We start from the raw sequence: 21,336 nt of genomic DNA on the forward strand, positions 1-21,336 counted from the left end.
GGGAACTCGTCTGATACGGAGACTATGTAAAGAGTTTCATCGTTCAGTTTTTGCCTTGCCTTGCTCTTCCCATCTCGTAGGGAAACACATAACCCCTTTAATGGTTTCCACTCCAGAGCTGTGTCCTGTTGCGTTGGCTCGTGTGAAAATGTTGCTGTTTTGGGCCACACTGGGGGAAAAATCAAGACAATATTGCAAAGAATACAATGAGACAAGTCAACATTTTACGCTTAAGTTGGAATTTTACACACAGTATAGGATTTGCAGTTCAGTACAAACCTCTAGGAGGCGCTTGTTGCTTGCAAATTTGCATCAGTGGTAAAAAGAAACTAAAATATAGTACAGTTAAATTTAAATGAACAATGGTCATTTTAGTTCACATTACAACTTTGTTGTGATACAACTTAACACTGTATTCATAATTTCACAATTATTTTCTGAACGGTGTGGCCTTTAACAGTCTTCCTGGCTCATCTGAAATATCTTAAAGATGGAAATGACACTCGCGCAAGTATCCTATCGATGTCTTAAATCTCATTTTGATTTTTATGTTTACTGTGATGAGCAATTTTGAAGCAAAAAGTCTTGGTTGAACATTTTCTTTCAATCAGCGATAGCAGTCAGAATTCAATGAGCCAAAGGGTTTTCCATTGTAAAAGTCAACTTTCTTGACTAAATGCAGTTATCACATTATTTGTCTGGTTCAATATAATGTAACAAGGACACAGTTCTGACCGACAGTAAGCTTTTTATTTTTTTATTTTATTCCCCCCAGCCCCCAAAGACACTGAACTGTGTTGACACTTCATTGTGTTGCCATGTCTGATTTCTGATTCTGGAAGTGCACGCCTCCACTGTCGTATAGATATGATCATTGTCACATCTGCATCACTATTGGGTTTTTTTTTTTCCTCACTGGTGTTTCTTATCACATCTTGTTTGGCTTTCAGACCATCACCTCGATTCCTCTTTATAGTTTGCTTTCAAAGGAAGAGTTCAGACTAAGCCTTAATGTGATGTGAGTTGCTTACCCTCCTGTGTTTTGTTTTTTTAAGTAACCAAAATTTCCTTCACTACTGCTGTTTTTTTTTTTTTTTTTTGTCTCAGTGCTGTTTGTTTTGACACTCTTTGATTTTCTTCCGGGTTATTTGTTTGACGCAGTCCTCCTCGGCTCTTCTTCGCCCGCCCGCCCGCCCGCCCGCGCGTTCAGCATCTACACTGTTGCTCTGTTTGTTCAGTCATCTTTAAATATACACCTAAATTAAATCATCTGTGTTGTCATTGTGGCCTCTCCTCTGAACATTTGCAACAGCAGCGTTTCTCCAAATAGTTCCTTGCAGGTTTAGTTGTCCACTGGGTGGCAGCATTAACCTTCGAATGACGGAACCACAGAGAGTTGGTGATTGATCGGGTTGCCTGATGGTGTAGTCACTAGTAGTCTCACGCTGCCCGCACGCACACAAGTCAGGCGAATGTCCGCTACACCATCAGTGACTTGAATTAAATGCATTCAATATTGACAGTATCCTGTACCACCACTGTGTGGCCGTCAATGGTAGTGCAGCTCTAACACTGCAATAATATACTCTACATAAAATACAATTATACACTATATATATTTGTATTTATGATTTAAGCATGTGCTTCAGACATTAACCACGAGAGGGCGACAGGGCCATTCAAAACATCCGCCCACCATCAATTAACATGGTTACGACTTATGGTGGTCGCGGTGGGTTGTGTTTATTTACATGCATATAAAGTGGTTAAAGTCACTTCACGGCATCGCGACGAGTAAGGCCGACTTACGGTAATGACGTCAGCTCTACGGCAATGGCGTCGGTTTGTTGTCTGATTGCTGAAGGACTGTCGAGCAGCAGTGCACATCTGTTTGTCCAACAATTGACTCTCTCAACGACATATTTCGCCTCATACGTAAGTCCATTTAATTTGATGGATGTTATATTGGTGTTTAAAATTCGTGATTGACACTATTTGATGTAAGGGGAAGCATGGATAAGTAAATACGTCTTCCTACTCCCTTCCTTTAAAAATGGTGCTAGCAATGGCATGCATTTCATTAGCGAGTGTGTTGACTATTGTGTTACTTTCTCCTGTTTCCGGTGTTGCATTAATTGGCGAGTTGCTTCCATTAAGTATTTTGCGCAAGTGTACTTATTTTACAAAACTCAATCATTTTAATCCATGGTATTGCCTGTAAAGACAAATTGACATCGACTTTGTGTCAGTACTGAAATTGCAAATTGTCTTCACTATTCAAAAACGAGTAACGTTTCTAGAAATGTTTTAGACCATTCATCTTTTTAAAAATGTGAACAGTTCTTACTAGTTTTACGTTTCAAAACTAGTTATTCTTAAACTGTGACCGATACAGCCCATAACTAAACTGAATTTGACACCCCTGATTTAAATGCTCAGTGAGCAACATCAGACCATCCTTTGCACACCTCTGCAAGGTGTTAAGATGTGAAAATATAATTACTGTAAACATGTTAGTTTCTTTTAGCTAGGCCTTGAAACACACAGAAGATGTTTTGGACATTTTATTGTTTTTAGAAAAACAGCCCGTTTAATCAAAAAGACCGAAACCCATGTCGTCGTCAGACTCTTCAGACTCCTCCTTCTTCTCCTCTTTCTTCTCTTCTGCCTTAGCTTTGGGGTGAACAGACAAATAAACACATTGATGATGAACCCTGAAAAGTTAAGTCCCCACATTGGTTATTATGAATCTTCTTTTATACCTGGGGCATCTCCTCCAGCAGAGGCAACAGCTGCTCCGGCAGCAGGGGCTCCGGCTGGCGCGCCACCTCCAGCACCGACATTGCAGATCAGGCTGCCGATGTCAATGTTGGACAGCGCCTACGGGACGCAAAATGCAGGTAAGCCTCTTTCTGTCCTTGTCATGTGTCATTTAGGCGCGGAAACTGCACTTTGACATTACCTTGGCAAAGAGACTGGGCCAGAAAGGCTCCACGCTCACGCCGGCAGCCTTGATCAGGGCATTCAGCTTGTCCTCCTAGATACAAAAACATTAGATCATTATTATGCATTCATGTAAAGTGTGGAGCATACGCTTCCGTTTGTAACATTTATTAAGTTATCATTGCAAACAATCTCATTAAAGTAGGGATACTAGCAATAGTTAAGGTTTGCATTATTACATTATTGTAACGTGCAACTGAATGTTTGGCGCGCTATTTTTAAACAATTGTAGCTTTTGTGATAAGTCATTGGGCGTGCATTTTTAATTTGTTTATTTTCTTCAACAATAGTAAATCTAAAGCTACAGCGTTCATATTGTTGACAGTGATCACTCGTGTCCTGCCAAGAGTTAGCCTAGCATTTGCGATAGCAGCTCGACTTAAATCTACTATAAAAGGCAGATAACTTTAAATGTCGTTTCCCAGCCTTTACACTCAAAACGTAACTTTAAGTGTGGTCATTGTGTGGCGAGTGGAAGACTAAAAATGAACCCGATCGGTGGCGTGGCTAACGGGTGGTACGGGACACTTACGGTGACAGTGACTTCATCGTCGTGGAGGATGAGAGCCGAGTAAATACAAGCTAGCTCGGATACGGAAGCCATCGTATTAATTTGTTTTCACGTTTAGGGTGTCGGATGCCTAATTTTGATGGTGCTAGTCGCCGGATTACAGGCCTTAGCTTCGGGTGAAGAACCGAGCACCTTAGGCACGTCAACTTCCTGTTAATGGAGAAAGGGACGGTTGTGGGCGTGAATTTCTATTTTATACTCTGCGTCGCGGGGACATGACGTCATGACGCAAGGCCAGTGACGACTGACGGGGTTCCGGTGGTTTGGTTTTCTGTCGTTCTTTAAACAAATTCAGACGTGCCAAAAATACTTCCGTTCAAAGTACAGTTATATCTTACTACATATAGGCAACAAAAGGTTAAAGCCAGTTTCTGGTTTAGAAATATTTTTTTAAACAACTGACATATTTGTTTTGATGTGTGTATACAATGTGCAATACAATATACATGTATTTTATTATATTTGACAGTTACCCTACATTATTACACTAGTACGAATAAAAATCATCCAAATCAGTTTACATATTCAGTCAGTTTATTTGATCTCAAATAATAATACCAATTATACCCATAAAAAAAAAAAAAAAAAACATCTGCAACTACACCGGGAGAGAAACCCCTGAAATTTGAGAGAATGTTTCAGAAAGTCACACATTACAACAATGGAAAGGAATGTGACAAATGTGTGATAATACTTTGTCCGTCCATTTCAGTGCCCATTTAAAAACATCCAACGGAACGACTCTGCTACACGCAAATAAGCCGCATAAACGTTCCAAAAAATTCCTCTCACATTTGGCACTAACACGTTCCATATGTTAAATACTTGTGCAAAATGGAATTAAGTGGTAGCCTGATAGGAATAGGACAAAGCAAACAAAAGATTTATCGGAAATGTCTGCTGGATGCAACAATGCAACAGAGATGAGGCATTAGGAAAAAAAAATACAAAATTGTGTCCTCTCAAATCCTCCCAAAAATGATCCGCTCAATATTTGAGAGGGGAATCCAGTTAAAACCACATTTACAATCACATAAGGATATTAATGTTACTTCACTTGAATGCCTCATCTTTTTTTAGTCCTTGTGAGATTTCCTTTTGGGATCGTCGTCGTACGAAATTCCATATTCGTTGACTCTCGTCTTGTCCACTGGGTAGAGCCTGCGGAAGGGCGAGAGCTTTAGCTGAAATTTTGCGCTTGCGTGTGTGTGTGCGTGCGTGCGCGTGTTAATGTGTGCGTACCATCGCTGGTAAAGGTAAATGAGAAAGACCGCGTCGTCTCGAAAACAGGCCAGTCGGTGGGATGTCGGCATGGTGATAATGAAGGCAAACACGTCATCGATGAAGGTGTTGAATGCCTGACGATAGCATTCGATTAAAAAAAATGACATACTTGCATACATCTTTGTAAAACAGCACCGTCATTTTTAGAATGCCTGCAAACTTAATAATGCATTTTTTCATCCCGTCAAAGCTAGAATGTTTCAAATCCCAATACTATGACTTTATTATCGAGGAATTCATTTTGTTGAATTGACTTTACTTTTGTAAGTGACTAATCTTTTTACTATTATCCCTTTTAATTATACCAAAATAGATTCACCCATTTTTTATCTCAAAGTCACCTTGTACATGAAAGCCTTCCAGGGCAGATGGGCCACTGATTTCAACTGTTGAAGTAAATAAAAAACAAAACAAAACATTTTTATGACATATTCATTTATGACAGTTGCCTGTTAAATAGCTGCAAGCTCACCTTATAGTTGACAAAGAGCTGAGGAAGCATGAAGAGGAAGCCAAAGGCATAGACACCTAAAATAAATGAGGAAACAACAACAAAAAAACGATTGAGTTCTAAAGTTGAGCAATAAAAGCAGTTGCCGGTGCAAACCTACCATTCACCAGACTGTTAATGAGCCACGAGTACCAACTACAACAGACACAGATAAGACACGCCATTAGTGGGCACTTCAACCAACGCTTATGAACTTACCAACCTTTTATATCGCAGGAATATTAGGGCGTAAAGCGCTCCTCCCAAGCACAGCGGGTAGAGAAGGTACGAGAGGTACTTCATGGCCTTACGGGGGGGGGGAAATAATCATCACATTCATTAGATTGCAAAACACAAGAGCAAAAATAGTTGCCGGGTTACCTGAGTGTCGTACTCTTCTGTTCTTCTCTCAGACTCGTCTAACTTGCCAAACTGCAGAGGGAAAAAAACAATGTTTCTATTGTTTGCGTATGATGTGCTCCTAAAAAAAAAAAAAAAAAAAAAATACTTTGTGTGCAGCCCAATAGCATTGCTTGGGGAACACGGCTGTAGTCAATGTTTGTTTGTGCCCTTGAACCTACCAGGAACGTCGGTTTCCCTCCTTTCCAGAGGACCTGAATCTTCAAGGCCTTCTTCACTTTCCACACCTACAACAAACATCCTCTTAGTCCGAGTTGTAGAAGTTAGACGAGCAATGAAATGATCTGGAAGCTATTAGTTTTTAAGGGGATGGTAGATTGCGCTCTATGTACAATTTAAACTGCGCGGGCTCACCTCAATAACTGAGCCGATGCCGGCGGGGATGAGGACCAGCAGGCTGGTTTGCTCGTCAAACAGGTAAAGGAAGATGATGATGGTGCTGAAGCATCGCCACAGCACTGGCAAAGGAAATGAGTATTATTTCAGGATTTGTTTTTTTTTTTCTCTAAGAGGTGTGTATGTGTGGGGGCATTTTGAATATACATGAGTTGTCCTACCAGCTTTGCTTGACATCCCCACCATGCTTTTCTTCTCTTTCCAGAAGCTGATGTCATTCTTGAAGGCCAAGAAGTCAAAAAGCAACTGGAGACAATGGGGAGGAGGAGGAGGAGGAGGAGATCTTTTTGACTCTTCTGTCCATTTGATTCACCTTAATCCAAAACAAGCACGAGACTCACGTGGAAGGCGGCCACGAAGAAGGTCAAAGCCAAGAAGTACAAGTTGGTGTCTGTGAAGATACCTTTAATCTCATCGGCATCCTTCTCCGTAAAGCCTGCGAAGGGCAAAGGGCAGCGTGAAATGGTGGCACAGGACCAAAGTGATTCTGAGACTCGTACCAAACTGTTGCAGGGAGTAGACCGCATCCTGCATGTGGATCCAGAATCGGAGTCTTCCCAAGGAGATGGCGTCATAGGAGATGGTAAGAGGAAGTACCCGGCTGGTACTGTTGATCTCCTATTAACACAACATGAGGTTGCAAAATGTAATGCTGCTTTACTCGTCGTCATTGCAGATGAATTCATGTCACGTTTTTTGTGTGTAACTTTTGTAGCAACAGAAAAGCAAAGGGGTTGCAATTACCAGGAGATCCTTGACGCGGTTGCTGAGTTCATCAACAAAGAGCAGAGGTAGGTAAACCAGCTTCTTGCCATTTTGAAACCTAAAAACAATCAACATCTTGATAGATATACGTAGGAGAGATACACATGTATCGATAACAAGGTTTGCGGAGCCTCACGCTCGGAGGTAGCGGCGCACGTCATTTGGAACGTGTTCCTTGTCAAAAACAAAATGGTCGCCCACGATGTTTAGCGTCAGGCGAGAGCGCCAGTGCGAGACAGGCTGCTCGGACACGCCTCTTTTTGCTTCTTCTTCTTTGCGTTGTTTGGTCTGGCGAGCTTCTTCCGTCACATCCTGCGCGATGGGAAAGCAAATACGCACGTTAACGTGCCAGTCGGGTTGTCGCTCCATAACCATCGTTAAGCCCGCTCAAGTGCGCCTCACCTCACTTTGGTCCTCTCGGGATATGAGGGAGATTTCGGGTGGCTTGGGCACCATATAGGCGGTGAGATGGGCCACCAGGTGCACCTCCTGCGGGTCCTGCCACGGGGTGACTCCGGCCTGGTGGACAAACACCAGCGCATACAGAGTGCCGTTGTTGCGCGTCTTCTTGGGTAACGAGACGTTCACGGTCCTGTGGAAGAAACCAACACTTGGTGATGCCAGAATTTGCGAATGCGAGTTCTCTGTGAGAGCAAAAGTTGCTAAAGCACGGGCTGATACATAATGATGTCAGCCGGACCTCTCAAACTTTTCGTTGATATTAAAAATCTCCTCTTTGTGGATGAGGGTGTGCCCTCCTTCTGCGTTGGGCCGGAGGGCTGTGTAGATGCTCATCTGGAAGATCCACACAAATGGCATTTAATCACAAAATCAGGTCTTCTGATCGCATCATGCTTTCCTGACCTGGAGCTCAGGGTTTCCTGCGAGGAAGGGTGTGATGCAGCCGGCGCCGCTGGGGGGCTCGCACGGCACGGTGTACACAATGCCGTACATCACCCAGCAGGTGTGCGCAACGTACACCACGAACACACCCACCACCAGGGTGGTGAATGACGATTTCAGAAACATAGTGGCGGGGCGGGGCGGTTCGGCGTCTCCTTGGCTAGCTGCAGGGCTGGCCCATCCCAATCTGGGTGCCAATAAGCAGCAACTACAACAACAAGGACATTTGGCCAACGTGCTCATCTGGTTTTATCATTGTTAGTGCACCATTAACTGGATCATCTTTATATGTGGCAGAATTGAAACAAGGGTTAAGTGAGTGACAAAAAAAATTTCAGATGTTTTTTTTACCAAAATGACAAATTTGTAAAGGCAGAAACTTTTTCTGTTTAATTTTGGCAATGTGATCTGCTAAAACGAGGAGTTGAAGCACCACTGCCAAGCTTTGATGTGTGCCTTTGAGTCAGGCTTGTAGTTTGTACTCGTGCATATCTAAATAAATACTAAGTGAAGTACAAATACCTGAAAATGTATTCATATTGCTACTTTGTTATTGTACTTGAACTACCACCTCTGGCGGCTGAGAGAGATGAAATGCATCTCATTTTTAGACATACATAAGGAAGTAGTCAAATATTTGTAAATGTTTCAGATTCCTTAGTCCAACGGGGCTATTATTTTGGTTCCACACATAAATATTGATAAGGCATACATGGTTTCGATTCCAACTAACCGGTGTAGAAAGTGTCAGGCTGTCAGTGACCGAATGACGGGACTCTAGTGACTCTCTCGGTGCAGTCGTTCCCGGCTGTCTCATTCAACGCGACGAGATCGTCTTCTTTAAAAGTCCGGCTCGGCCACTGGTCCAAATATTATGCATGCGAGACCCCTTTTCAGCCGCATCGCAATTCAGGGAACAAAAAAAAAATAATAAAAAAAATCACATTTGCAGTCGCTTAACGTGAGGTGGATTTACAATACTTCCGTTACGCACTTCCTGGTTTGGGATTTGGACGGGATTTGGACGGTTTAGTTAACGCGAGAAATAGCGGGAATACTGCTCCAACGAGTGCCGCTGTCAGCAGTATACCTGTATAATATTGTACATCGATCGACGTGTTCGTTAGTTAATCAAAATAAGCAATTCGTTTTTGAACGGTAACCAAGAGACATTTAAATTCGGTCACTGTTGCCTTAAAATGCGACAGAGGGTAGTCTATTGGCAATCTGTGCTTTTTAAAAATTGTTAATTTTTCTGTCAACATGCAGTATTTGAATTATGGAAGTGGCACGATGTGCAATTTACGCCAATATGCTGTCCCAAACTGCATGTATTCTGATGATGCATTGTATGTACTTTGAAATATTTCAGGAGTCGTTGTGTGAAGTGACGTTATCATGTTTTGATGCAAAATTTAGCTTTCAGCCATATTAATCTACGTTGAGTTGTACGAAAATGCCGTGACCCGGATTCGAACCGGGGTTGCTGCGGCCACAACGCAGAGTACTAACCACTATACGATCACGGCTTATAGGTCACCGTTAGCAAACAGAGGTCTGGACTTACAGATGACGTCATCAACCAAACATTGCAATTGTGCTTCCAAAACTCACCCAAAATAAATAAGCTTTTAAAATAGGAGCACTGGTTGGAATTCAGTTCCAACTTTTTTACCCTACTTAATACTTTTTGGGAGTGTATTGCACATGCATCCTTTTATTATTTTTTTCCTCCTTCTTTTTATTATGATCATTTTATTTTACCATGTAGCCTTATGCTGGAGCCCAATTGGACTGGGCAGGCTCCTGGCTTGACTTTTTTCATCTCAAATCTGTCACTCTTCTCATTTACCCATCTCCATTCAGCCCTTTTCCTGCAGTCTTGTTTCCCCATGATTAAACAATGCCGCCACCCTGGCGAGTCCACACTATTCTTTTTAATGCTGCCCGTCTGTCCCTCCACTGCACCGCTCTCCCGCCCGTCTATCGGAATCTTTAACCTCTCGCCATCCGTCTTGCCTTGTCGCCTTCATTATTTCTCTCCTTCTCTCTGCAGCCTCCTGTTCCCTGTCACCTTGTGATTGAACGAGCTGAGAAGTTAGTTGGATACCCTTCTGCTGTCCTCCAAGGTAGCACACACTCACATCCGCACACTTGACCTGGCCCACACGCAACTATCCATTCATCTATCAAATATGTTGAAGTGAATTGAGACGCTTCATTTCATCTTTAAATGAAGCTCCTCAATTGCCACTGGTGCCACAAGATGGTTACATTTTAAACTAATCACTAATCATCTTGTGGCACCTGGGTGATGTTTAGACAAAGATAGTGCTTTTCCGTCATTAACAGATTTTTGTTGTTTGCAGCAGGGCTCTGTCACTATCTTCTGCAAATAAATTCTTTATGCAATGCAATAATCAAATCACACTTCATTTTTACATTTGCTGTCAGAAGTGGGCTCAGAAAGTTCTTGCCATGTCCATTCTCAACAGCAGTTAATCATGCCCAATGTTTGTGTCTTGAAGTTTCCCACCTCAGGCTCCATCCTGAAGGACCAATACCGGTGTGGTGGACATGAAAGGAATTCTGGGAAGTCATCTCACACTATGGATGGTGGGTAAGTGGCATGCCATGCGAAGCGCATCCCCATCGCGAGAGTGAAAGGAAGCTTTCATCCCTTATCCTCCATCAGCTGCCCGTCTTTTTGTCGGCGTGCCCTCCAGTTTCTTCCTGCCCTCGCCCGCTCTTGTCCGCCCCATTCATAGTTTTCCGCTTTGATTTTTTTGAATGTATGTATATTTCTTGCTCTCATTTGCATTCCCCTTTTCATTTTGTCCCTCCCGCCACTCACCTTATTTTGTCCATCCTTTTTCCACTCAGCTTTTCCCCTCCTCCCTCCCTCCCTTCCGCTCGACTCATCCTTCTCTTTTCCCTTCACTGCATGAACATGAAATGATCAAAGTGCCCATTCTAGCCATGACAGTTCAATTTGACCAGGGCACAGCAAGTCCACTCAACACATACTCGCACGTGCAAAGGAGTGAAGCAAGTCGCAATCTGCTTGTAATCTCTTTGAAAAGAAGAGCACAAATCCAATGTGAAGCGGCATCAAACGTTGACGCTTTCAGATGCTCGCAGGGGATCCATTTAGCACAAAAATACCTATATGGATGAAGTATGTTCATAAGTCACAGCGATGATCACTGAAAACGTACGCGGTGACCTTCCAACAGACACCAACATCTCGGAATTAGTATGCATGCCCACTCAGTCGTACTGCACCACTTTGAAACTCAGCATGTGTGCTGTCTTCACAAGATGTGAGTTGTGCCCCCCCCCCCCCCTGCCCCCCTCCCTCCTCCTTCACCTCCTCCCTTTTCTGTTCTTTCTTTCAGGTGTTTGCACTATCTTTCACCCCCATCCATCCATCCATCCATCCATCCATCCATCCATCCATCCATCCATCCATCCATCCATCCATCCATCCATCCATCCATCCATCCATCCATCCATCCATCCATCCATCCATCCATCCATCCATCCATCCATCCATCCATCCATCCATCCATCCATCCATCCATCCATCCATCCATCCATCTGTCCATCTGTTCATCCATCCGTGCTCTCTTCATCAAGCTTCACACGAGTGACAAAAGGCTCTTTGACGCAGAGAAAATGACCCGCATCAGATTGGGAAGAGAAGGAAAAATTGAACTGATTCAAACTCTGGATTTCATACTCTATCCTTATTTGCACTCGTGTCCCTCTGCCTGTTTTATTAGACTTCAGACTTATCTTAACCAAACCATTTCAGCAACCCTCACAGATTTGTAAGAGCTGCTGTTCTACTATTTCACCAGGAAGGGGCGCTGTGGTTCTGTAAAGGAAAAGTATTGACACGCCTGCAGTGAGCGTTTGCTTGACACAGGTGGATTACAAAGTGGGACACACCAGGCCTAAAAGGTAACAACACAGTTTAAGTAATCACTCTGGAAAAGTGTCACTTTTGCTTTTTACTGCTTTATGATATGAGATGTGTGTGTGTGTGTGTGTGTGTGTGGTGGCGGTGCTCCTTTTTGTGCTTTCTGTTCCGACAATATATAGCTGCAAATATTTGCCCTCCTTAATGAGCCAGATGGCGTTCATTTAGGGGAGCTAGATCAATAGTCATTGCGTGTTGGCCCAAAAGTGTGTAATCCGTCCACGGCAAACAGGCCTTTGCAGCTGACAAGAGTGTGATTGATGCGGCCTTAGCTCGCCAGGCTGCTTGACGGTGACAGAGTGACTGACAGCCGGCTTGACAAAGTGACAAAGGCGGCGATGCAACGTTCATCATCGTCCCGTTTGGGAGCCCCGAGCGGCCTTTTGGAGAAGCTTTACTACCCGCCCCGAAATACACACCACAGTTGTTGTCTTTCTTTTGTTAGCTTTGGACCCATTATAGATGATTGCAAAAGAAGTTAAAGCTGCCACCTCACCTCACCTCACCTCACCTCACCTCTTGGCAGAAACTTCCTGTATTCAAACCCGATTGGTTATTTACCTTAGAAACGGTGTTGTCATTTTCAGTCAGCAGCAAGTGACAAGATGGCCACCCCCTGAGATGGATACAAATGGATGGATTTTGCAGGAAAATGTTTGGCTCAACTTCTTTTTTAATTTAGTTCTAAATTGTCTTTGATTTATTTGCAGAAATTAGATTTTGAAGTTCGGCGACGTCACTATGTCTTGTGCATGTTTAGGTACCGAACCATGCTCTTAACAGCCGGGTGCCCAAAAGTGAGTTGCTGCAGATTAGTCACTTTGCTACTCAGAACAACTTTTATGCGTTCAATATAGAATACATTTATTCCTGGATTTAGATGCCAACATGCGATAAAGTTGAGCTTAGCGCCGAAGAGCAAATGCACGCCGCGTAGGCATACTAGCACACATACATGCACACACACAGTCTGTGAGCGTGCAGTGATGTGTGTTGCACACTCAAGCGAGAGGTGTGTTATTGTCACCTCGGGCCCCAACAGCATTAACGCGACCCCAACACACACACAAACATACTGAAATTCGCACACACTGAGAAGTGGTAGCAGGCTCCATTGCCCTCCATTGCAGGTGTGTGTTGCCTGATAAACTTTATCAGCTCAGTGCTTGCTGCTCTTGGTAAAGAAAAGGCAAAAGTGTGTGTGCATGTGAGTCATCATGTGTGTCTTCTTTTTTTTTTTTTTTACTTACACTTGCACAATGTGATGGAATCCACTAAAGTAGCTTTATCACAAATTATGCACAGCGAGGCCCTATTCATGCCGGCTTCCAGATTCGCAGTTTTTTTATATCGCTTCTTGTTTATGGTGGATGTAATTCCACTGTCGTCCACTAGATGGCAGCACAGCCGTTTGTTCCCCACTGTAAAAGTGACTAAATAAGACTGAAAATAGGAAGTGTATTTCAGCTCAGTCAAGTTTTTGCTGAAGGTTATTAAACTTCAGTTCTGCCTTTTATGCCTGGAGTGTTTATGATGTGCAAAAGTGTACTTAATGTAATCATTTAGTGTTTTCTCCTTATCTGCCTTGGGTGCACATTTTGTTTCCATGACAACTCATTCAGACACAAAAAGAACCCCAAAGTAAAGTCTTTGTATTCAATCTTTCACAGAGACGCACAAGAGCAAAAAAAGATAATGTGACAGGACGCGACAACATGGATCTCCTGAAAAAGATGTCGGCCTCCCACCTGCTTAAAGGTAGGTGTCCGAGCATCCCTGAACGCACCGTGTGAGGGCATCCACCTTTAATTGCTGAGTGTATCAACAAAGTATTTTGATAGACTGAGCCATATTAAAATGTACGCAAATGTACAGTAAAGGTTCCGGTGGGTCATAATCAGGACAATGTAAACACACTCTTGGAAGTAGCTGTTAAATGATGAGGCTCATATGTGCTTTCCATCTCTTCCAAGATGTTGATATCCACTGGATGGCACTGTTGACAAAAGCACAAAGTCAGGAGCAAGCGCCCTCCTCCCTTTCTGCTACCTCCATGCTTACATTCGCCATCTCTTGCCCCAACGTTGCAATGCGCTCTTATTAGAAAAGCAGACGTACGTCGACGCGCGCAATCTATACAGGCTGAACCTGAGCGGCGAGCGGAAAGTCAACGTGAGGCAGGGCCGGACTTGATGCAACAAATTCAATTCATCGTATAATATGGCCGGCCGGCATCTGCCCACGAGCCCAATATACCGTATGTTCCTCTTGTAAAGTCACTCCATCATTTCAGCGCGCGTACGCTTGGCTGAAGAGTACTTGACAGGAGAGGGTGATGGCACTTTTTGTCTGACGGAGGCGCCCATCAGACCGAAGCCAGATGCTTATCAAACATTGTGCACAAACTGATCAGCTCCGGGGCAGACAAGTGGTTTGCTCGTCTGCTTCACAGTTCTGAAATTATGGAGTTATTATAGTTGTATAAAAACAAAAAGTGATACTTTATACGGTAGTGCTCGATGCTGTATGGAAATATAAACGATTGATGGGATAGAAGCCTGGTAGCATATCTCGAGTAGCTTGCACATTGATCATTTGTCATTGCCCATATCAGAACAGCCTCAAGACACGCAAGCAGAAGTGAATATTATTTTCTTTGTGGCTAAGATTTAGCACCCAGGTAATGGATTTCATTCCATTATGCAGCTGCCCCCTTAATGTTGTGACAAATCATGCTTCTCAAAAATCTGATGAAAGACACCCGTCATCGTAATTCATGATTCCTCACATTTTTTGGGCCTGGCTAATAACGAGACCCCCCTCGTCACAAGTCGAGAGTGGACGCGGCGTAATGTTGTTGCGGCGCCATAACACCCCAAGGAGAGCCGCGCTCTCGCGGCGGCCCGCTGGTGTGTACAACGTTGAGAAAAGAGAAAAAAAAAAAAACCCTGGCGGTTTGCATGTCGTCTCGACAGTGAATGCGTGGCGCGAGATCAGAAAGGTTGCGGTTTGCGCTCAGAGGGCGTGTTGCATGCTGAGTAAGATGCTTGAAAAACAACATATCCATTCATTGACTCACCCAGACCAATATAAACAAGTGTTGACTGCCACTTTGATAAATGATTTATCTTGTCGGCAAACACCAGTAAAAAGATGTTAAGCTGGTAAATACGTGTTTACCTCCGTGGAGGAGCTTTTCCAACCGACCAGTGTAATTGGGCAGCTCGGTTATCAACTGCTTTCGTGAGTGGAAGCGTTGTGGTCCTCACGTTCCTCTTCGAAGGCCTTCCTGCATTTGCGTTTCTTCTCTCTTTGCGTCATTACTCACGTCACATAAAGTGGCTGTCCGGTCTTTATCTCAAAACGTGCCAATCCTTGAGAAGCTCATTATTTTTTATTTTTTTTGCTTGTCCTTGTTGCTACTTTGCTAATTTTGTCAGTAGGCTTAGCCGGATGCGTAACAAATGAGAAGAGTTCTCTCCTCAGTTGAGGACAGCCGAGATGGCTATACATCAACAACATTTCAAGAGTGTTCATCTCCTTCAACGGGCCAGCGCATCAATTTTGCCCTTTATTTTTTTATTTTCCCGGGGCGTAGCTGACAGTTAAAACAGGGCCACGTTGGCTGCCAAGGAACTAAAAATTGCCGCAAGTCACCAGAGCAGCGCAAGTAAATCATAAATTCATGAAGACGTCACAAACACTTTAGAATAAGTTAGACAGAAAATTGTCCAGCTTGGCATTTATTTGCTGAGGGCGTCGTGAGTGGCCGCCAAAAGTGGTAAATCGCCCACGGGCTATAATTACGTAGGTGTGCAAAAAGTACAAGTGCTGGTTCAGTTCCTGTACATAAGGAAGAAGAGTCCAAGGACATACGTATATCTGCTGTCCTTCGTGGTGGTTAAAATAAAAATGAACACTTAAGCAAAGAGCAAATACCTGGAGATATACTTAAGTACAGTGACAAAGTATTTGCACATCTCGCTTCAGTAAGACGGTTTGTTCTGTACTGAAAGTCGCATCTGATTTGCCAGATGGTTTGCCTTGTGGCGGTCGTGTCCAATACGGCCGCCGCTGACGGTGACACCAACTGCCAAATATTCTGTAATCCTGCTTCAAACGAAGACATGAAGCTCCCAGACAAAAGCGGCTTCAACTGCTAAGATCTTTTTTTGTGTGTTGTGTCATCTATTCCAACATTTGTGCATCTATAAATATATAGTTTAAGATGTATTCTTTGTCATCTAAAGCAAATCCATTATGTCTGTATGACACTGCCCCCTGGTGGCCAAGACGTACACACGTGAAGGATCAGCGCAATGTCTGTTGAATTGAAGCAAAAACAAATCTTTACATTGAATTCAATGACGTATGTTTTTACCAAGAAGAAAATCCTACCCTTCTATTTTGTAATGTTGTGCGGAGTGATGAGTAAAGTAGGAAATTCCAGCGATGGCTAGAATGTGACGGAGGGAAGTAAAACGACTACTCTGGAATTCCGATTAGACGTTGCGGTATCGGCGGTAAATCCATAAACGTCATCCTCTGCTAATCTGATCTGTTCCTTTCTGAAAGCGCACAACGGAAGGAGTTGTAGCGGCGGCGACATCTCGCATTTACAAGCTACAGTCTTGCCCTTCAGAGCTGCTAGCTATTTGTCACGTTTAGACACATGGCAACCGCGCAGACATTTTTGGGTGGAATAATATTCGTGGATCATATATGAAGGTGGTAAATTCCAACTCGCGACTCATCAAAGAAGCTCCGGATAATACCAAGCTTGCTCTTTGATCCCCCCCGCCGCCGTCTTCCCGTCGACGTTTCGCACTCGCCTCGCTCGATTGCTCGCTGTCCCGCTGAGCGCTTTCAATTCATTTCCATATACGGCGAACACATCAAACGCCTTGCAAAGTCCACGGCTGATTGCAACGGGAACTTTCAGGTTGAGCTCGTCTGTTTTAGCCTATAAACCTACCACAGTCTTCATCTGAGAGTCCAACAGGTGAGAGCCATGGGACAGATTCGATACTTTGGCAGCAGACAACATTTTGAGCGACTCGTCGTCACGTCTAATAAGGTCACGATAGGCATCTTCCGTGGCGAGTTGGAGGCCTCCCAGTGAGCGGGTCACCTTCAAGGTTCTTATTGGAGAGAAAACTCGCTGAGGTGTCACGGAAGTCTATTTTCCACTCCAAGTGGTGGAGCTGATTGAAAGTTTTGGAGTTACCCGAGACCAATTAGCAATCAGCGCACAGCCCGTTTGACCCGTCAATCACTCGGGAGAGCTCTGCGAGGAAGCTACGCTCGCACATATGGAGGTCAGGGTCAGGTGACTGTACGAGATCCCGGTCCCTTGAGAAATCCACGTCCTCCGAGCGAGCGCAAACTTTTCTCTGATGAGACTCAAGGTCATTCATCACTGACTTCCTGCGCTATTTTTTTTCCCACCCCCAGTCTTTGTAGTGGTCGGTAATGTTGGCATCAAGTCATATATTTTTTAGCCATCGTGCGACTCATAGATTTTTCCACTAATAAGGAAACTGACTCACATGGAACTGGATGACAAATCTCACGTATTTGTAGCAAATGTAAAAGCGTGACTCACTCGTGTTTATTAAAGAGCCACTCTTACCGTCCTCATGTAGCCCGGAAGCCCAACATCAGTTTCATTTGAACTTTGTGGATTTCCTCTTTGACCTGAGGCATAGAGTCAAATAAATGTCGTGTCTTACTGGATTTTTTTTTTTTTTTTTTCAACTGCTTGAAAGAGGATTAATCATAGATCTGAAGCCTGTCTGAGTGTAACCAGAAGTTATCTTTACCACAAATCTTTTTGAGTCACCTCAGATAAAACAGACCAGGCAAGCACTTGTACACATGCAAACACTTTTTTTTCAACAAAAATATGTTTGCCATTTTTATAAATGGTTAAAAAAAAGAATAAAATTGAATTAGGACAACGTTGAAGTGACGAGCAGATATGATACAGCAGCCTGCTGAAGCAATGTCAATGTGGCGGCCATATTGGGCAGGGCAAGTTCCCATCAGAAGCTACTCAAATCAGTCAAAGCTCGACCGGAAATAACGAGTCCATATTTGGAGATCCCAATTGACGAGCCGCAACGACCCCATTTGTCTCATTCTACCTTTGGGCCTGATTTTCCCTCGGCTCGTATCGTCATCCTCCTCCTTCTCCCCGTTTACGTTCTTGGAAGCAGTCACCCACATTGTCCATGGTAGCAGGTCGCATCTGCGAGTGCGTGCGAGCGAGCGAGCGAGCAGTCTAGACGCGGTTTCCTTTGCCGTGTTTGTCTTTCTCGTCTTGCCAGCTGATCTATTCGGCCAGGAATGTTAGCGCTCGCCTTTCCGTTAGCAGGCGCTCTCCGTGATGCTCCTCGTCTTTTCGCCCCCTCCATCCGTTCTTGTCTCCTCCCGTTCTTATCTGTGCCTGACTTTTAACCGGCGCTTCCAAGCATGTGGACTTTTTCCCCTCGCCTCAGTTTCCCTTCTCGGCGGGGAAGGAGACGTGCCATTTGTCTTTCTGTGAAATGGTCACAAATGCAGATTTCTGATCTCCGCTCTGCACATTTTTCTCCTTCCTCATCGTGCAAGCATCTCTCGCCTTCTTCCCCTGCAGAGTCATCATTCATTGAGTGTCTTCTGGCAAGAGACCAGCACACCTTAGCATGCGTAATTAGCTGTGAAAATTCCTCGTCTCAGCACGTGCAAGCGGCATGTTTTTTTCGCCACTGGTTGACTTTCACAACTTTGCTCTTCCTCTGGGCATTTTTGTTTTGCCTGAAAAATGCCGACTAAGCCAAAATGATATAGATCCAAACTGAAGACAGAGGTAGTACCATGGGCTGTAGAACCCGAAAACTGTGGCTGGTGAGGACCTTGATGAGGTCATGGTGAATTGCAGCCTATCTGTCCCCTGAGGCGAGTTACACCCCGGACTGGTCGCCAGCCAATCGCAGGGCGCCAGAACCTATCAGTATCAATATTTTGCGTCCAGCAGTCACTCATTGCCACCAGCAAGCCATCCAACAAGTCCGCACCATCTGCTCAACTTATCAGCAGCCCGGCTAGCCGTTGCCGCAGCAACCCAAGCAAACAGCCAAAAGGAGGAGCGCGATGCTGCCAAAGAGCTCGAATGACTCGCTGTTTTCTCTCCATCTCCTTTAACCCTGTCCTCCTTTTTCTCACTCACTTTATTTCTCTTCCCTCTGTCACGCGTCTGTCGTCGCTTCTAAAAATGGCCTCTTGATCAATGAATTAATCAATTAAGCGCTTGGACCGGAGACCCTCGCTCTCCTTTAAATCTTAATTGGCCTTCCATCCATCCCTTTTCTGCCGTGCTTGTTCTCGTGTCAGCATATTTCTTTTTTTTTTATGGCCGTTTCCATTGGCTTGATAGGACTCTCAGCCGGAATTGGTACTGGCCATTTTTAACCGCTGTCACAGTGGATCCAAATTAAACTACTGATGCAGAGTGTGATGTTTTCACTTTGCTGGAAGGTGTCAAGGTCTCCTGATAGATCCAAAATACATTTGCCAGTGTGTGCATGTGTGTGTGTGTGTGCCAGAATCGCATCACTGTGTTTTGCATAATTTTCACGTACGCCCGGGCACCGCTGCCCTTGCCCAGGGCGGCAAACACGTACGTGCCTGTACGTGTGCGTGCGTGCGTGCGCGCGCGCGTGTGGCGGTGATGGATGTTTTAGGGGAGCAGGTTAATCTCTTGCTAATGTAGATGAATTGTCCAGCGTCCAGATTACAGCAAACGCAAACACACACCCGATGCGGTTCGGCTAAGAACATGACGCGTGCTGCAGATAGAACCTTGTTAGGAGAAAAATGACTAGTCCATTGACGAGTTCATCTTCATTTGTACAAAATGTGGACTTGATTGTTATAAAATTCACATCTCTGCTTGTAAACATTGTGCGTGATTGTCTTCAAAGAGCTACATGAAGTTTCTTTTTAATGATTTTTTTATAAGTATAATGTTGTCGTCAAGACACGGACTCAACTATCAGTCGAGAGCACATCACATCGCATCAAAATGCAAAAGCCGAGGTCATGAGTTCTTATTTGAACTTATGCAAATTGTCTTATGAAATATTGAAGGCGAGGCATGAAACCCAAACCTCCCGAAAGACTTTTTTTGGGCAATTTGGTTGGCAAGCGCGTCTTGAGGAGACACATGCACACGCACACACAACACACGCGGGCGTACACACAAGTAGTTTATATTCACCAAGAATAGCTTAAGGAGAGAGGACAAGATCAGACAGACACGCAACTTTTGATTATTCTCTTAGGTCTTTAATTTGTTTCTGCGAGCGTGCTTTTTTGCTTTCACGTTTGATAAAAGACAGATTATATTTGCTTGTGGTCGTGTGACTGAGAAGAAACCGAAGGAACTTTTGAGAGAATCACTTTAGGAACGGAACCTAAAAAAATAACATTGTTGACTTTAGAGTTAGACATTTCAGTTGAACAATTGCATATTTTGAAACATCTTTTGAAGACTCTTCTGGCTTTGGTGCCATCTTGTGGCGTATTGATGCCAAGGAACTATGTTGAATTGAAGTGAGGAACTTCCTTTAAACACAACTAGTGCTTTGGTGCCTTTTTGAACTATGTTGAAGTGAGTTTAGATGTTTCATTTCAACAAAAGTAGTGCTTAGCCACCACTTTCTAACTTCTACAGGCTTCCCTGTCCTCCTTTTTCTTTTGTAACATTTGCATGGTGTTTCATTCGCCCTCTGCTGGAAGTCATGGAACATGGAATATGACTCGTCCCCAACGCTAACTTGGGTAACCTTAAAACGCCATTTAAGTTAGGCAGTAAAGTGTTGATTTTTACGGTTGGTCATGAAACTTTTTTTTTTTTTTTCCCCGGCCGGCAAGATGTGATTCTCAGATCATGACTCGCAGCTTCTTTGTCTCATTTTGAGCTCAGTCCTCTTTTTGCCTGAGCCTTCCTTGCCATTTCATTTCTCTGTCTGGAGAAATTTGAACATTTCTATTTCATCTTTCATCGCAGACGCTCAACTCAAAAGAACAACGCGACAACCTTAGTGACCTTTTGTACCGCTGCACCAGCGACTTTTTCTTCCCCATCCCTATTTTACTTTTGCAAAACTTTTTTATTTCGCTGCCATTTTTTAATTCCTCCATTTGAATGCGAGATGAATACCATGCTTCTTCTTCTGCCACATTCAAACCTGAACGTCTTATAAAGAAAGATGATGTGAATTATTTATCAGATTTCACTTTTCAAGTGAGTTTCTTATCCTTTATTACAATCTTACTGCTGTTCATATTATTGCAGTGTACTTTCTATGAATTTAGGGGAAATGTTCTTCCATGTTTCTGAGTCTCCCTCAGCTTCTCCTTCTGTCAATAAATAATGAGGTGAATTTCATGAACACATTCAAAGCAGATACACTCATTGCCTTTTCATTTATTGCAGCTGTCGCTGCTCAATTTTTTTCCTTTTTTTAAAAAATC

At 43.7% G+C, this 21,336-nt stretch overlaps 3 protein-coding genes and 1 non-coding gene across 5 annotated transcripts in view; 1 reads left to right on the forward strand and 3 right to left on the reverse strand.

The window, feature by feature from the left end:
* Positions 1-2,551: 2,551 nt before the first annotated feature.
* rplp1 (ribosomal protein lateral stalk subunit P1) lies at positions 2,552-3,753 on the reverse strand. Its single transcript, XM_049750728.2, has 4 exons — positions 3,536-3,753; positions 2,963-3,037; positions 2,763-2,880; positions 2,552-2,673 (listed from the first exon to the last, which is right to left on the reverse strand). The coding sequence occupies exons 1-4, from the start codon at positions 3,605-3,607 to the stop codon at positions 2,591-2,593; spliced, it is 348 nt and encodes a 115-aa protein (XP_049606685.1). The 5' UTR covers positions 3,608-3,753; the 3' UTR covers positions 2,552-2,590.
* clptm1l (CLPTM1 like) lies at positions 3,616-8,851 on the reverse strand. The gene is made up of 18 exons (XM_049750720.2): positions 8,566-8,851; positions 7,794-8,040; positions 7,630-7,724; positions 7,332-7,521; positions 7,066-7,241; positions 6,909-6,987; positions 6,665-6,782; positions 6,506-6,600; positions 6,326-6,410; positions 6,123-6,226; positions 5,930-5,995; positions 5,730-5,780; positions 5,572-5,654; positions 5,470-5,504; positions 5,331-5,386; positions 5,200-5,244; positions 4,817-4,932; positions 3,616-4,735 (listed from the first exon to the last, which is right to left on the reverse strand). The coding sequence occupies exons 2-18, from the start codon at positions 7,956-7,958 to the stop codon at positions 4,651-4,653; spliced, it is 1,644 nt and encodes a 547-aa protein (XP_049606677.1). The 5' UTR covers positions 7,959-8,040; positions 8,566-8,851; the 3' UTR covers positions 3,616-4,650.
* The window catches only part of trps1 (trichorhinophalangeal syndrome I), a 95,615-nt gene continuing 80,956 nt past the window's right edge, over positions 6,678-21,336 (forward strand). For both annotated transcript variants that reach the window (XM_049750697.1, XM_049750698.1), the window contains exons 1-6: positions 6,678-6,747; positions 6,880-6,955; positions 9,889-9,961; positions 10,361-10,452; positions 11,696-11,798; positions 13,488-13,575. The gene's annotated coding sequence lies outside the window, so the exon portion shown is untranslated. The remainder of the gene's footprint in view (positions 6,748-6,879; positions 6,956-9,888; positions 9,962-10,360; positions 10,453-11,695; positions 11,799-13,487; positions 13,576-21,336) is intronic.
* Positions 9,290-9,361, reverse strand: trnah-gug (transfer RNA histidin (anticodon GUG)). Its single transcript has one exon. It is a non-coding gene; the product is annotated as a tRNA-His (tRNA).

The sequence above is a fragment of the Syngnathus scovelli genome, chromosome 19 (assembly GCF_024217435.2).
Source record: "Syngnathus scovelli strain Florida chromosome 19, RoL_Ssco_1.2, whole genome shotgun sequence".
NCBI classification, from domain to species: Eukaryota; Metazoa; Chordata; class Actinopteri; order Syngnathiformes; family Syngnathidae; genus Syngnathus; species Syngnathus scovelli.

What these genes read in the sequence shown, in the direction of transcription:
- clptm1l (XM_049750720.2), bottom strand. Translation starts at nt 7,958, where the DNA reads ATGTTTCTGAAATCGTCATTCACCACCCTGGTGGTGGGTGTGTTCGTG. An exon ending in ATCAACGAAAAGTTTGAGAG is followed by an intron (nt 7,522 to 7,629) that starts GTCCGGCTGACA and finishes TTTCTTCCACAG; the next exon opens with GACCGTGAACGTCTCGTTAC. An exon ending in GTGCGCCGCTACCTCCGAGC is followed by an intron (nt 6,988 to 7,065) that starts GTGAGGCTCCGC and finishes GATTGTTTTTAG; the next exon opens with GTTTCAAAATGGCAAGAAGC.
- rplp1 (XM_049750728.2), bottom strand. Translation starts at nt 3,607, where the DNA reads ATGGCTTCCGTATCCGAGCTAGCTTGTATTTACTCGGCTCTCATCCTC. An exon ending in ACGATGAAGTCACTGTCACC is followed by an intron (nt 3,038 to 3,535) that starts GTAAGTGTCCCG and finishes TTTTGTATCTAG; the next exon opens with GAGGACAAGCTGAATGCCCT. An exon ending in TGCTGGAGGAGATGCCCCAG is followed by an intron (nt 2,674 to 2,762) that starts GTATAAAAGAAG and finishes TTCACCCCAAAG; the next exon opens with CTAAGGCAGAAGAGAAGAAA.